This window comes from Ursus arctos, unplaced genomic scaffold, assembly GCF_023065955.2.
Source record: "Ursus arctos isolate Adak ecotype North America unplaced genomic scaffold, UrsArc2.0 scaffold_6, whole genome shotgun sequence".
Taxonomy (NCBI): Eukaryota; Metazoa; Chordata; class Mammalia; order Carnivora; family Ursidae; genus Ursus; species Ursus arctos.
Window position 1 is genome coordinate 11478221 of NW_026623078.1, and position 14097 is coordinate 11492317.

Consider the following 14097-nt stretch of genomic DNA (forward strand, 5'->3'; position numbering starts at 1 on the left):
TGAGAATCACTACCTCTTTTCAGTGGGTCAATACATTTGTCAATGTTTTTAATATTACTATACCTTTAGTTGAGATCTTACCTTGTTCCAGGTAATTATGGGTTGTGGTTCTCCTTGAACATGACATGGAATATTTATATTCTTGCCAACCTCTACACTTGCATCCTGAGGTAGTTGAGTAAACACTGGGAGAGCTGTGGAAACAAATCAAAATGACATCATGTCAATACCATTTTTGTCAACATGTGCCATCTAAGTCAAATCATATAAATCTGGATATGATATTGTTTAACCACACTAGTGTTTTTAAAAGCAATTACTTGGACATCAGAGAGAGTAATAAATATCAAAGCCAGGGTACTGATAATTAGGATAGAGATAAGAACAGAAAAAAAGAAAGAGAAATACACAAAGCCTTTAACCTTGATACTTTAACCCTAACATTCAACCTTAAATATTTTTATTATTTATTTCTTCAGATGAGTAGTGGGTACAAAGATTTTAGTACTCTTTTTCAATATCTTTTCGTAAGCCTGAAAAAAAGATATATGGTAACATCAAAAGTTTATTGCTGTCTAAAACAAAGACATTCAATCTTACTTTGTGTCCTCAAAAAACAAACTATCGTGACTGACCTAATATGAAATAGATCTTTGGAATAACCCTATAACTATTAATAACATTGTAACCCTATAATCCTATATTTTTTAAATCCCAAAACATACATTTTTAGGAAAGAATTAAAATCTTTTTACTAGATCTAGAATTCTATCCAACATAGAATCTCTTCTAGAAACTAAAAGAGGAAGGCATGTTTCCTTCTTTTTAGAAGGCTTATCTTAATACCAAAACCAGATAAAGTCAGAACCAAAATCAAAAAAAAAAAAAAAAAAAACCAAAAAACCTATAGACCAGTACCTCTCATTAATATAGACACAAAAATCATTCATAAAGTATTGGCAAATAGAATTCATCAATATAAAAAATGTTTATACACCATGACCAAAGAGAGTTTATTCCAGGGGTACAAGACCGGTTCAGTATTTGAGAATCTACTATACAAACAAATTAAGAAAAAAAAAAGTCCTCATAATTTCAATTAGTGCAAAAAGTGTTTGACTAACTAAAAACTCTCAGAAAAATAGTAATAGAGAGGCTGCACAACTTGAAAATGAACATGGACAGGAATATGGTGGAGGAGTAGGGAACCCTAGTTCTGTCTGGTCCCTGGAATTCAGCTAGATAGCTATCAAATCATTCTGAAAACTGCAAACTCAACTGGAGATCTAAGAAAAGAACTGCTGTAATTCTACAAAGAGAAAAATGACCACATTTTGTGAGGTAGGAGGTGAGGAGAAGTGAATCTCAGGTGATATATCAGAAGATAAACCCTGGAGGGAAGGAGACAGGTACCATAAAGTAATGTAAGCAGTGGAGGGTAAAATTGAAACTTATAGAAGTCTGCTCTGGTTGGGGACGTCCCTGCCTGAAAGGTGCTCAGGTGGCAAAGTGGGGTGGAATCCCAGGTGGGACAGTGTGCTCTCTGGAACCCCAGGGTCACAGAAAGAAGGGAGGTGCCTGAGAGCAGCAGCATTCCCAACCATTGGAGCAGGGAAGCCAGCTGCAATGGGGTTGTTCAGGAGTGGGCTTTCTGCTCCCTGTTTCCATCAACCACAAACTGCTGCACAGTTGAGTGACTGTTCTCCATCAGGGGCACAGCAAGAGGCAGAACTGCAGCAAGAACCCCCCTCCCTCCTCCTCTATAAAGTTTGGAGACTCCAAATTGGGTCTCCTGCCTGAGATAAAAACAATCCATCAAAGGCTGGGTGAACACAGTGTGGACAGAAAACAGGGAAACAAGAGTAATTGATTGCTTTTCTGTGAGGGCTCACTTAAGGGGTGGCAAGAACTGTGGGGCAAGGGGGGGCAAGTTCTGTGGATCTCTATCCACAGAACTTTCAGCTCTGTGGATAGAGATCAGGACACTGCCCATTTCTTTTTCATTTTGATCCCCCAAAGTGGTGTTGAAAGACTTCAGAGAACAAAAGCCACATAGAGCAATCCAGAGCCACTTATACTGAGCCCAGGCCCCTGGCAAGGGGTATGCAATTCCACCAGACAAAGACACTTGAGAATCAGCACAACAGGCCCCTGCCCAGAAGAACAGCAGGAACATCCTGCTAACCATGTTTTCTGATCATACAGAACTGCAAAATACAGAACAGCATTAGGGGAAAATAGTAGAGAGAATTCATGTTTTTTTCTCATTATTTAGTCTTTCAGTTTTATTTTTTTTCCTTTTCAACTAATTTATCACTCTTTTTAAAAGTCTTTTTTAATTTTAATTTTTACATTTATATATTATGTATATATTTTTTCATTTTTGGCTTCCTTTCATTGTATTCAGTTTTATTTGTGTATATATCTATACACAAAATACATATATGTGTATATATATATACACACAGGTATATATATGTATTTTGTGTATAGATATATACACATGTATATACATGTATACATATATATATACATATATATTCATTGTATTCAGTTTTATTTTGTATATATATAAATGAAATATATATGTATATATACACATGTGTATATATGTATATACATATATATATACATATACATATGTATATTCATATACATAAGCATATATATGTGTTTTTCTTTCTTTACAATTTTGGGATCTAATTTCTTTCTTGTTTATTGTTCTTTTCTGTTCACCTGTTTGATTTTATTCTCTCTCTCTCTTTTTTTTTTTTTGGTATCTGATCTCTTCTGATTTGTTTAGTGTGTATTTTTCTAGGGTCATTGTTACTGTTTTTGTATTTACTCTCTCATTCATATATTCTTCTCTGCTAAGAACAACAAGATGGAATAACTCACCCCCAAAAGTAGAACAACAGGCAGTACTAACTGCCAGGGACTTAATATGGACATAAGTAAGAGGTCAGAATTACAATTCAGAATAACAATTATAAAGATACTACCTGGGCTTGAAAAAAGCATAGAAAACACTAGAGAATCCCTTTCTGGAGAAATAAAATAACTAAACTCTAATCAGGTAGAAATCAAAAAGGCTATTACTGAGATGCAATCAATAATGAAGGCTCTAACTGCTAGGCTAAATGAAGCAGAAGAGAGAGTAAATGATATAGAAGACAAAATGATGGAGAATAAAGAAACTGAGAAAAAGAGGTAAACAACCACTGGATCAAGAGGGGAGAATTTGAGAGATAAGTGACTCCATAAAGTGAAGCAATATCAGAAAAATTGGGGTCCCAGATGAAGAGGAAAGAGAGAGAGGGGCAGGAGGTATATTTGAGCAAATTATAAGTGATTTGGGGAAGGAAATAGGCATTCAAGTCCAGAAGGCACAGAGAACCTCCCAAAAAATCAAAAATAAGTCAACATGTAGACATGTAATAGTGAAGGTTGCAAATTTCAGAGTCAAAGAGAAAATCCTAAAAGCAGTTCAGGAAAAGAGGTCCTTAACCTACAAGGGTAGAAACATAAGGCTGGCAGTAGACTATACACACAGACCTGGCAGGCCAGAGAGGACTGGCATGATATATTCAGCATGTTAAAAGAGAAAAAAATATAGCCAAGAATATCCAGCAAGTCTGTCATTCAGAATAGAAGGAGAGGTAAAGAGCTTCCAGGACAAACAGAAACCAAGGAATCTGTGATCACTAAACCAACCCTACAAGAAATATTAAATGAAATCCTTTAAGTGAAGAAAGAGCCCAAAAGTAACATAGACCGGAACAGAACAGAGACAATATACAGAAACAAAGACTTTATAGGTAATACCATGGCACTAAATTCATATCTTTCAATACTTACTCTGAATGTAAGTGGGCTAAATGCTCCAATCAAAAGACACAGGGTATCAGATTGAATAAAAAAGCAAGACCCATAGATATGCTGTTTACAAGCGACTCATTTTAGACCCAAAGACACCTCCAGATTGAAAGTGAGCATTTATCATGCTAATGGATGTCAAAAGAAAGCTGGAGTGGCAATCCTTATATCAGACAAATTAAATTTTTTAAAAAGATTTTATTTATTTATTTGAGAGGGAGAGAGATCACGAGCAGGGAGGGGGAAGGGTAGAGGGAGAAATAGACTCCCCACTGAGCAGGGAGCCGATGTAGGACTCCATCCCTGGGGTCATGACCTGAGCCACAGGCAGATGCTTAACTGACTGAGCCACCCAGATGTCTCCAGACAAACTGGATTTTGAACCAAAGACTGTACTAAAAGATGAGGAAAGTCACTATATCATAATCAAAGAGTCTATCCAACAAGAGGATCTAACAAATGTAATATTTATGCCCCCAACACATGAGCAGCCAAGTATATAAACCAATTAATAAGAAAATTAAAGAAACACATTAATAATTATACAATAATAGTAGGACTATAACACCCCACTCACAGTGATGGACAGATCATCTAAGCAAAAGATCAACAAGGAAACAAGGGCTTTGAGTGACAAACTGGACCGGTTGGACTTCACAGATATATTCAGAGCATTCAATCCTAAGAAGCAGAATAAATATTCTTCTCAAGTGCACATGAACAGTCTCCAGAATAGACCACATACTGGGTCATAAATCAGGTCTCAACCAGTACCAAAGATTGGGATTATTTCCTGCATATTTTCAGACCACAATGCTTTGAAATTTGAAATGAATCACAAGAGGAAATTTGGAAGGAACACAAATACATGGAGGTTAAAGAGCATCCTACTAAAAAATGAATGTGTCAACCAGGAAATTAAAGAACTAAAAAAATTCATGGAAAAAAATGAAAATGAAAACACAACTGTTCAGACCTTTGGAATGCAGCAAAGGTGGTCCTAGGAGGGAAGGATATAGCCATACAAGTCTGTCTCAAGAAGAAAAAAGTCTCAAATACACAACCTAATCTTACACTTAAAGGAGCTGGGGAAAGAACAACAAATAAAGCCTAAGCCCACCAGGAGAGGAACAGAAATCAATGAACTAGAAACCAAAAGAACAGCAGAGCAAATCAATGAAACTAGGAGCTACTTCTTTGAAGGAATTAATAAGATCGATAAACCCCTAGTCAGACTTATCAAAAAGAAAAAAGACCCAAATTAATAAAATCATGAATGATAGATCACAACCAACACTAAGGGAATAAAAACAATTATAAGAATATATTATAAGCAACTATATGCCAACAAATTAGGCAATCTGGAAGAAATGGATGCATTCCTAGAAAGCATATAAGCAATCAAAATTGAAACAGGAAGAAATAGAAAACCTGAACAGAACCATAACCAGCAAGGAAATTGAAGCAGTAATCAAAAATCTCCCATCAAACAAGAGACCAGGGACGGATGGCTTCTCAGAATTCTCCCAAAGAAGAATTAATACTTACTCTTCTGAAGCTGTTTCAAAATATAGAAATGGAAAGAAAACTTCCAAATTCATTCTATGAGGCTAGAGTTATCTTGTTCCCAAAACCAGACAAAGACCCCACCAAAAAGAATTACAGACCAATGTCACTGATGAATATGATTGCAAAAATTCTCACCAAATTACTAGCCAATAGGACCCAACAGTACATTAAAAGAATTGTTCACCACAACCAAGTGGGATTTATTCCTGGGCTGCAAAGGTGGTTCAAAATCCACAAATCAACCAATGTTACACACTACATTTATCAAAGAAAGGACAAGAACTATATGATCCTCTCAATAGATTCAGAAAAAGCATTTGACAAAGTACAACATGCTTTTTTTTTAAGATTTTATTTATTTATTTGACAGAGAGAGAATACAAGCTGGGGGAGCGTGAGAGGGAAAAGCAGGCTTCCCATTGAACAAGGAGCCCGAATGCGTGGCTCCATCCCAGGACCCTGAGATCATGACCTGAGCTGAAGGCAGCTGAGTAACCTACTGAAACAGTCACATGCCCCGACAGCACGCTTTCGTGATTAAAACAATCCACAGTGTAGGGATAGAAGCAACATACTTCAATATCATAAAAGCCACCTACAGAAAGCCCACAGTGAATATCACTCTCAATGGGGAAAAACTGAGAGCTTTTTCCCTACGGTCAGGAAAACAACAGGGATGTCCACTCTCATCACTGTTGTTCAGCATAGTACTAGAAGTCCTAGCCTCAGCAATCTGACAACAAAAAGAAATAAAAGGCACCCAAATTGGCAAAGAAGAAGTCAAACTCTCACTCTTTGCAGATGACATGATACTCTATGTGGAAAACCCAAAAGACTCCACTCCAAAAGTGCTAGAACTCATACAGGAATTCAGCAAAGTGGCAGGATATAAAATCAATGCACTGAAATCGGCTTCATTTCTATACATTAACAATGAGACAGAAGAAATAGAAATTAAGGAATTGATCCCACCTACAACTGCACAAAAAACCATGAGATACCTAGGAACAAACCTAACCAAAGAGGTAAAGGATCTGTACTCTAAAAACTACAGAACACTTATGAAAGAAATTGAGGAAGACAGGAAGAAATGAAAAAACATTCCATGCTCATGGACTGGAAGAACAAATATTGTTAAAATGTCTATGCCACCCAGAGCAATCTATATATTCAACTCAATCCCTGTCAAAATACCATCAACATTTTTCACAGAGCTGGAACAAATTATCCTAAAATTTGTATGGAACCAGAAAAGACCCTGAATAGCCAGAGGAATGTTGAAAAAGAAAACCAAAGCTGGTGACATCACAGTTCCGACTTCAAGCTCTATTACAAGCTGCAACCATCAAGACAGTATGGAACTGGCACAAAAACAGAAATAGATCAATGGAACAGAATAGAGAACCCAGAAATGGACCTCAACTGTATGGTCAACTAATCTTTGAAAAGCAAGAAAGACTATCCAATGGAAAAAAGACAGTCTCTTCAACAAATGGTGTTGGGAAAACTGGACAGCCACATGCAGAGGAATGAAACTGGACCATTTTCTTACACCATACACAAAAATAGACTCAAAATGGATGAAAGACCTAAATATGAGACAGGAATCCATCAAAATTCTAGAGGAGAAAATAGGCAGCAACTTCTTTGACCTCCGCCTCAGCAACTTCTTACTATACACATCTCCAAAGGCAAGGGAAACAAGAATAAAAATGAACAATTGGGATTTCATCAAGATAAATCTTTTCCACAGCAAAGGAAACAGTTGACAAAACCAAAAGACAACATACAGATTGGGAGAAGATATTTGCAAATGTCTTATTAGATAAAGGGCTAGTATCCAAAATCTATAAAGAATCTATCAAACTCAAAGAACAATAATCCAGTCAAGAAATGGGCAGAAGACATGAACAGACATTTCTCCGAAGATATAAAAATGGCCAACAGACACAGGGAAAAATGCTCCAGATCACTCGGCATCAGGGAAATACAAATCAAAACCACAATGAGAGACCACCTTACACCAGTCAGAATGGCTAAAAATAACAAATCAGGAAACAACAAATGTTGGGGAGGATTGAGAGAAAGAGGAAACCTCTTACACTGCTGGTGGGAAAGCACGCTTGTAGAGCCACTCTGGAAAACAGTATCGAGCTTCCTCAAAAAGTTGAAAGTAGAGCTTCCCAATGACCCAGCAATTGCATTACCAGGTATTTACCCCAAAGATATAAATGTAGTGATACAAAGGGTCACCTTCACCACAATGTTTATAGCAGCAATGTCCGCAATAGGCAAACTGGAAAAAGCCCAGATATCCATCAACAGATGAATGGATAAAGAAGAAGTGGGATAGATAGATAGATGATAGATAGATAGATAGATAGATAGATAGATAGATAGATAGATAGATAGATGATAGATGTATATAGATAGATAGATGATAGATAGATAGATAGATAGATAGATGATAGATAGATAGATAGATAGATAGATAGATGATAGATAGATAGATGATAGAAAGATACACACACACACACACACACATACACACACACACACACACACACACACACACATTGGTATACTACTCAGCCATCAAAAAATGAAATCTTGCCATTTCCAATAATGTGGATGGAACTAGAGGGTATTATGCTAAGAGAAATAAGTCAAACAGAGAAATACAATTTTCACATTATTTCATTCATATGTGGAATTTAAGGAACAAAACAGGATCACAGGAGAAGGAAGAGAAAAATAAAACAAGATGAAATCAGAGAGGCAGGCAAAGCATAAGAGACTTTTAACTATAGTAAACAAACTGAGGATTGCTGGAGGGAGTGGGGGTAGGGGGATGGGGTAACTGGGTGATGGGCATTAAGGAGAGCATGTGATGTAATGAGCACTGGGTGTTATATGCGATTGATGAATCACTGAACTCTACCTCAGAAACTCATAACATATGATAAGTTAATTATTTGAATTTAAATAAAACAAAATAAAATTTATTATTTTTAAAGATATTATTTATTTATTTAATAATAAATATATTATTTATTATTATTTATTTACTTGTCTCAGAGAGAGAGTGCACGTGTGAACAAGTAGGGAGAGCGGCAGGCAGAGGGAGAAGCAGGGAGCCTGCTGTGGGACTTGATCCCAGGACCCAGGGATTATGACCTGAGCAGAGGGCAGACACCCAACTGAGTGAGCCACCCAGGCATCCCAAAATAAAATTAAATTTAAAAAAAAGAAAAAGAAAATGAACATAGACAAAAACCTACAATAATCATTTACTTAATGGTGAAAGAGTAATTGTTTTCCCCTTGTGATATGGAACAAGGCCAGGATGTCTGCTCTCAGATCTCTGACTTAACATAGCGCTGGAAGTTCTAGCCAGTATAATATGACAGGAAAAAAACATAGAAGACATACAAATCAGAAAAGAAGAGATAAAACTGTCTCCATTTGCAGATGACATTAGTGTCTATACAGATAATTCTAGAAATCTACAAAATACTTCAAAGTGAGCTCAAAAAGATTGCAGGATACAAGATAAATGTAAAAAAATCAACTGTGTTATATATTCAAGCAATGAACATAAGAACACAAAAATTTAAAAAAGAATACCTTTTACAATTTTTCAAGAACATTAAAATATTTATGTATAAATCTAACAAAACGTGTGGTACTTGTATGCTGTAAACTACAAAATGTTGTAAGAAATCAAATGTGATATAAGTAAATTAAGAGACACATCATATCCATGAATTAGAAGTCTCAAAATAGTAAAGATGTCATTTCTCCATGAATTGATAATAGGTTTAATGCAATTCTTACCAAAATTCCAGAAAGATTTTTTTTGATATAGACAAGATTATTCTAAAATTTATATGTAAATGCAAAGGAACTGAAATACCTAAACAATTTTCACCAAGAAGAATAAAGTGAGAAGAATCAATCCACTAGATTTTAAGACCGATTATATAGCTATTTTAATGAATACCGTGTGATAGTGACTCAAAGAACTGCATCAACAGAACCCAGTATGCCCAACTGATTTTAAGGTGCAAAGAAATTCAATGGAGGCCTTTTCAACAAATGGTGCTTGGTGATTGGGTACCTAAAGGGGGGGAAAAATGAAGCACGAACTATGTCTCACACTTCATACAAAAATTAACTCAAAATGGACAACAAACTTAAGTATAAAATGTAAAACTATAAAACTTTAAAAAGAATAGGAGAAAATCTTTGGAATGTAGGACGAGGAAAAGAGTTCTTAGATCTTGTATTGAAAGTGTAATCCACCAAAGAAAAAAATTATAAACTGGATTCCATCATATTTTAAAACTTCTGTGTTGTGAAAACTATGTGGAAAGGATGCAAAGACAAGTTTCAGACTAAGAGAAACCATTTACAAGCCACATACACAACAGATGATTAGTGTCTAGAGTATACAAAGAATCTTCAAAATTCAACAATAGAAGACCAAACAATTCAAATAGAAAATGGGCAAAAGACATGACATTGCACTGAAGAGAATATACAGATGCCAAATAAGCCTGTGAAAAGATGCTCAACATCACTAGTCATGAGGGAAATGCAAATTAGAACAACTGTAAGGTATCACTACATATCTGTCAGAATGGCTAGAATAAAAAATAGTGACAACACAAATCACTAACAAGGATGCAGAGAAACTGGACCACTCATACATTACTGGTGGAAAATGCAAAATGGCAAAGCCACTCTGGAAAAGAATTTAGGAATTTCCTTAACAACTTAAAGATGACACTACCATTCAATCCAGCATTTGCACTCTTGGGCATTTATCCCAGAGAAAGAAAACTTACTCTCACACAAAAGCCTGTACATGAGTGTGTATAGCAGCTTTACTAGTACTAACCAAATTAAAACCCAGATGTCCTTCAATGAGTGGATGATTAAACAAACTGTAGCTTATTCACACTGTGGCATACTACTCAGCTGTAAAAGGAATAATTGATAAATGATTGGATAATCAAAAAGACAACTGATAACACACAAAATCTGGATGAACCTCCAAATAAATATGCTGAATGGAAAAACCCGTCCCAAAAGGTTACATACTATATGATGCTATTTATATAACATTATTGAGACAAAGAATTATAGAAATAGAGAACAAATTAGTAGTTGCCAGGGTTTTAGTAGGTGGAGTCTGTAGCTTGGTAATGAGTTTGGATCTCTTTGTGTTATTGCTTACAACTAAATGTGAATCTACAATTATTTCAAAATAAAAACTTTAAAATAAATCAACTATGTGGACATGTAGGGAATAATACACACCAAACTCAGGTTAATGGCAAGTAGGTTGGAGTGGAGAACAGATGGAAAAGAAGAAGAACAAACAATCTTTAAGCACATTTGTGATGTTTATTTCTTCATTGGAGTAGTGGGCATAAGGGCTTTTCATCATATCTTTCTTGATGGCTTTTTGTATGACTGAAATAAAAATAAATGGTAACATCAAAAATTTATTATGAAGATAAAAATATTCTGTTCTTGAAGCGAGAACTGTATTTTGTTATAGTCAAATCTTCCACTCTATTTAGATTTGCTAAAACTAAGGCTTATAGATTCCTGACAATGCATAGCGGACATCTCATGAGGACTAGTGACTCTATTAGGCAGTGACCTTCCTGATTCACCCAAGGAATCTCTAACTAACACTTCACATCATGCCCTCCATTATCTGATGTCCTGTATCTCTAACCATGTTCACCTCCTGTCTTATTAGCTACTCATTACCACCACTTACCCGTCATCACTTACAATCTTTTGAAAATACCTAATACCACACCCTACAGCAAAACCACCTCTTCCTCCTGCTCCATTATCTCCTCATTTTGGTCGCTATCTAGATTGCTAGGAACTTTCCTCCTTCTTCCTGTTGACCAACCTGTCTAGTGTCATTCCCTTTTCAGCCGGGATCCTAAGTTTCATCACCTCTACCACTTTCCTTCCCAAACTTTCAACTCCTTTACCCCATTGTCCTTCTGTTCAACACACTGGCACTGTGTTCTTCATGCCTGTCCTTCAAAAATATCTGAAGTGATCATGTGTCCTGGTTTATCAGAGACAAACGTCCTTTGTCACTTCCGATCCTATTGAACAACAATAAAAAATTTGTCTCTCAGTACACCCTTCACCAACAAAACATCAGCATTTTTTACTCCACAGGAGAAAAACAAAAACAAACAAAAAGCCAAAACAAGCCCTCAGACTATAAATACTTCAACTTCCTACACTCCTCTTTCATAGAGGTACTTCTCTATATACCCATTCCTGACTGCCCTTCTCTCCTCATCTAAAGTGAAGAAATGCCTCTTATCTTATCCTTCAGGCAAATTGCTTCATTGAATTTTGCAAATCCCATCCCATCTTGCCACCTGAGAAATCTTGAACCACTTTTTACTCACTCTCTTCCATCTTTCTGCCTTCTTCCCTTAAGAAAATACTCAGAATAATAAGCTCTTCCCCTTATTTGCCCATATCCTTACCTCATCTTCAGTGTCACCTTCTTACGGCTTGCCTTCACAAAGAAATGTCTTGGAAAAAAATAGTCTCCGCCTACCTGCTCCCCTTCCCCTTTTCACAGAAGCTCATTTCCCTTGACTGCACGAAAGCTGTTCTTCAGGTCCTTAAATTCAGAATCTTAAAAAAAAAATCAGTTTTTATAGAAAGTACCTTTTTGTAGCTTTGACCCATTTGATCACTCTTTCCTTCTGGAGATAATTCTTAGCTTTTGGGATTCCTTTCTCCTCTGAGATTCTGTGTCATCCTGAGGATTTGTTATGGTACAATTCACAGCTTTTCTTTCTTCTGCCTTAAAGGAATTCCCACCTTTGGCCCTCACATCTTCTTACTCAACTAAATGACTTCATTCACAACCATAATTCTAAAGGACTTCATTCACAACCATAGACTATACAACTTAGCTTCATGCTCATAAGCCAACCATCTTAGAGACATCTACATTCAGTCCCAACAAGCATACTAAATGCAACTTTCTCCAAACTATACTCATTATCTGTCCCCATTTGCTAATTTATCTGTCCCTTTTGCTATTGAACTAGAAATTTCTTCATATATTACAAATAACAAAAAAACTTGTCAGTTATATATGTTGCAAATATCTTTTGCTTCTTTTTTTAAAAGTGAATGGAAGATATAAATTATAATGTAGATGACTTTATCAATCTTTTCTTATTGTGATTTTTATATTTTGTTCTAAAAGTCTTCTGTACTATTATCATAAAAATCTTGTTTTTATTCATAAATATTTAAATATTTTTAACATTAAAGTCCTTTTTAAATCTGGAATTGCTTTTTGGCGTACAGGGTAAAGTGAAGATACATTTCATGTTTTCCCTGTGACCAGCTCCCTAGCACTATTGAGGAGATCTACTTTCTGTAGATGAGCAGTACTACCACTGTAATTAATGTCTTTCTTTCTGTTCCATAGGTCAATTTGTCAATCTCCATGCCAATAACACAAAATGTTAATTACGATAGATTGAGAACCTCTTACTATAAGATTCTCTTAGGTATTCTTAAATCTTTGCTCATTCATATGCAGTTTTAACCAACCTTTCATTTTCTACCAAAAACCCTTCCAGGATTTTCACTGGAATTGCATTGACCTACAAATCAATATTGAAAGGACTAATACCTTTACAGGAGGATTTGTCTTTTAAATTTCTTTCAACAACATTTTTTTCCCTACAAGTTCTTGTACATCTTTTGTTAGATTTATTTATGTTTTAAATTTCATTTTACTGTAGTAAGAACACTCACCATATATCGCCCTTCTTAAAAAATTATTAGTTACTAATCAAAGGGTATAGAGTTTCAGTTAAGCAAGATGAAGTTCTACAGACATGCAGTACAATAGTGTATGCATAGTCAACAACATATATTGTTAGATTTATTTTACCTAAGTTATACTTTCTTGTTTTTTTAAGACATATCATTTAAAAAATAAAATTAGGTATTCTGTTTGTTTGCTGATGTGTAGAAAGAAAGAAAGAAAGAAAGAAAGAAAGAAAGAAAGATATTTTTACCTATTAATGTTAACTAATAATCTTGCTAAACTCTTATTATTTCTGATAGTGTATTTGTAAATGTTTCTGAATTATGTATGAGGAAAATTATACTACATATAAATAATAAAATCATATGCCTTCTTTCTAAATTCATAACATTTGTTACCATTTCTTTTCTTTTTGCACAGGCTAGGACCTTCCATTACAGTGTTGAGTAAATGCAATCTTCTTTCTACTCCCAAAGGAAATATTTCTAACATTTCATCTTGAAAAACATCACTTTCAAAATGTTCCCTAGATTATCTATAAAAAGCTTTTTTTAAGAAAACATTTCAGTTGTTTATTTCTGTATTGCTAATTTCTTAATAATGGAGATATGACAAATTTAATCAAATGTTTTGTGTACATCTATTTATTAAAATCATAATTTGTCCTCCATTAATCTATTAATGTCATTGGATTCAGTTGGTCAATATTTTCTATAGAGATTATTCTTAATTTTTTTTCTCATAATACCCTTTATTAGTTAAAGTTGGTAACTATTTCCTGTTCTATTCTCTGTAATAGT

The 14097-nt window shown here is 35.1% G+C and overlaps 1 protein-coding gene across 2 annotated transcripts in view; it reads right to left on the reverse strand.

Moving 5' to 3' along the window:
• PXDNL (peroxidasin like) overlaps positions 1-14097 on the reverse strand; it is a 419206-nt gene that overhangs the window by 86579 nt on the left and 318530 nt on the right. For both annotated transcript variants that reach the window (XM_026516488.4, XM_057307764.1), the window contains exon 13: positions 82-194. In XM_026516488.4, coding sequence (XP_026372273.2) covers positions 82-194 — 113 coding nt within the window. The remainder of the gene's footprint in view (positions 1-81; positions 195-14097) is intronic.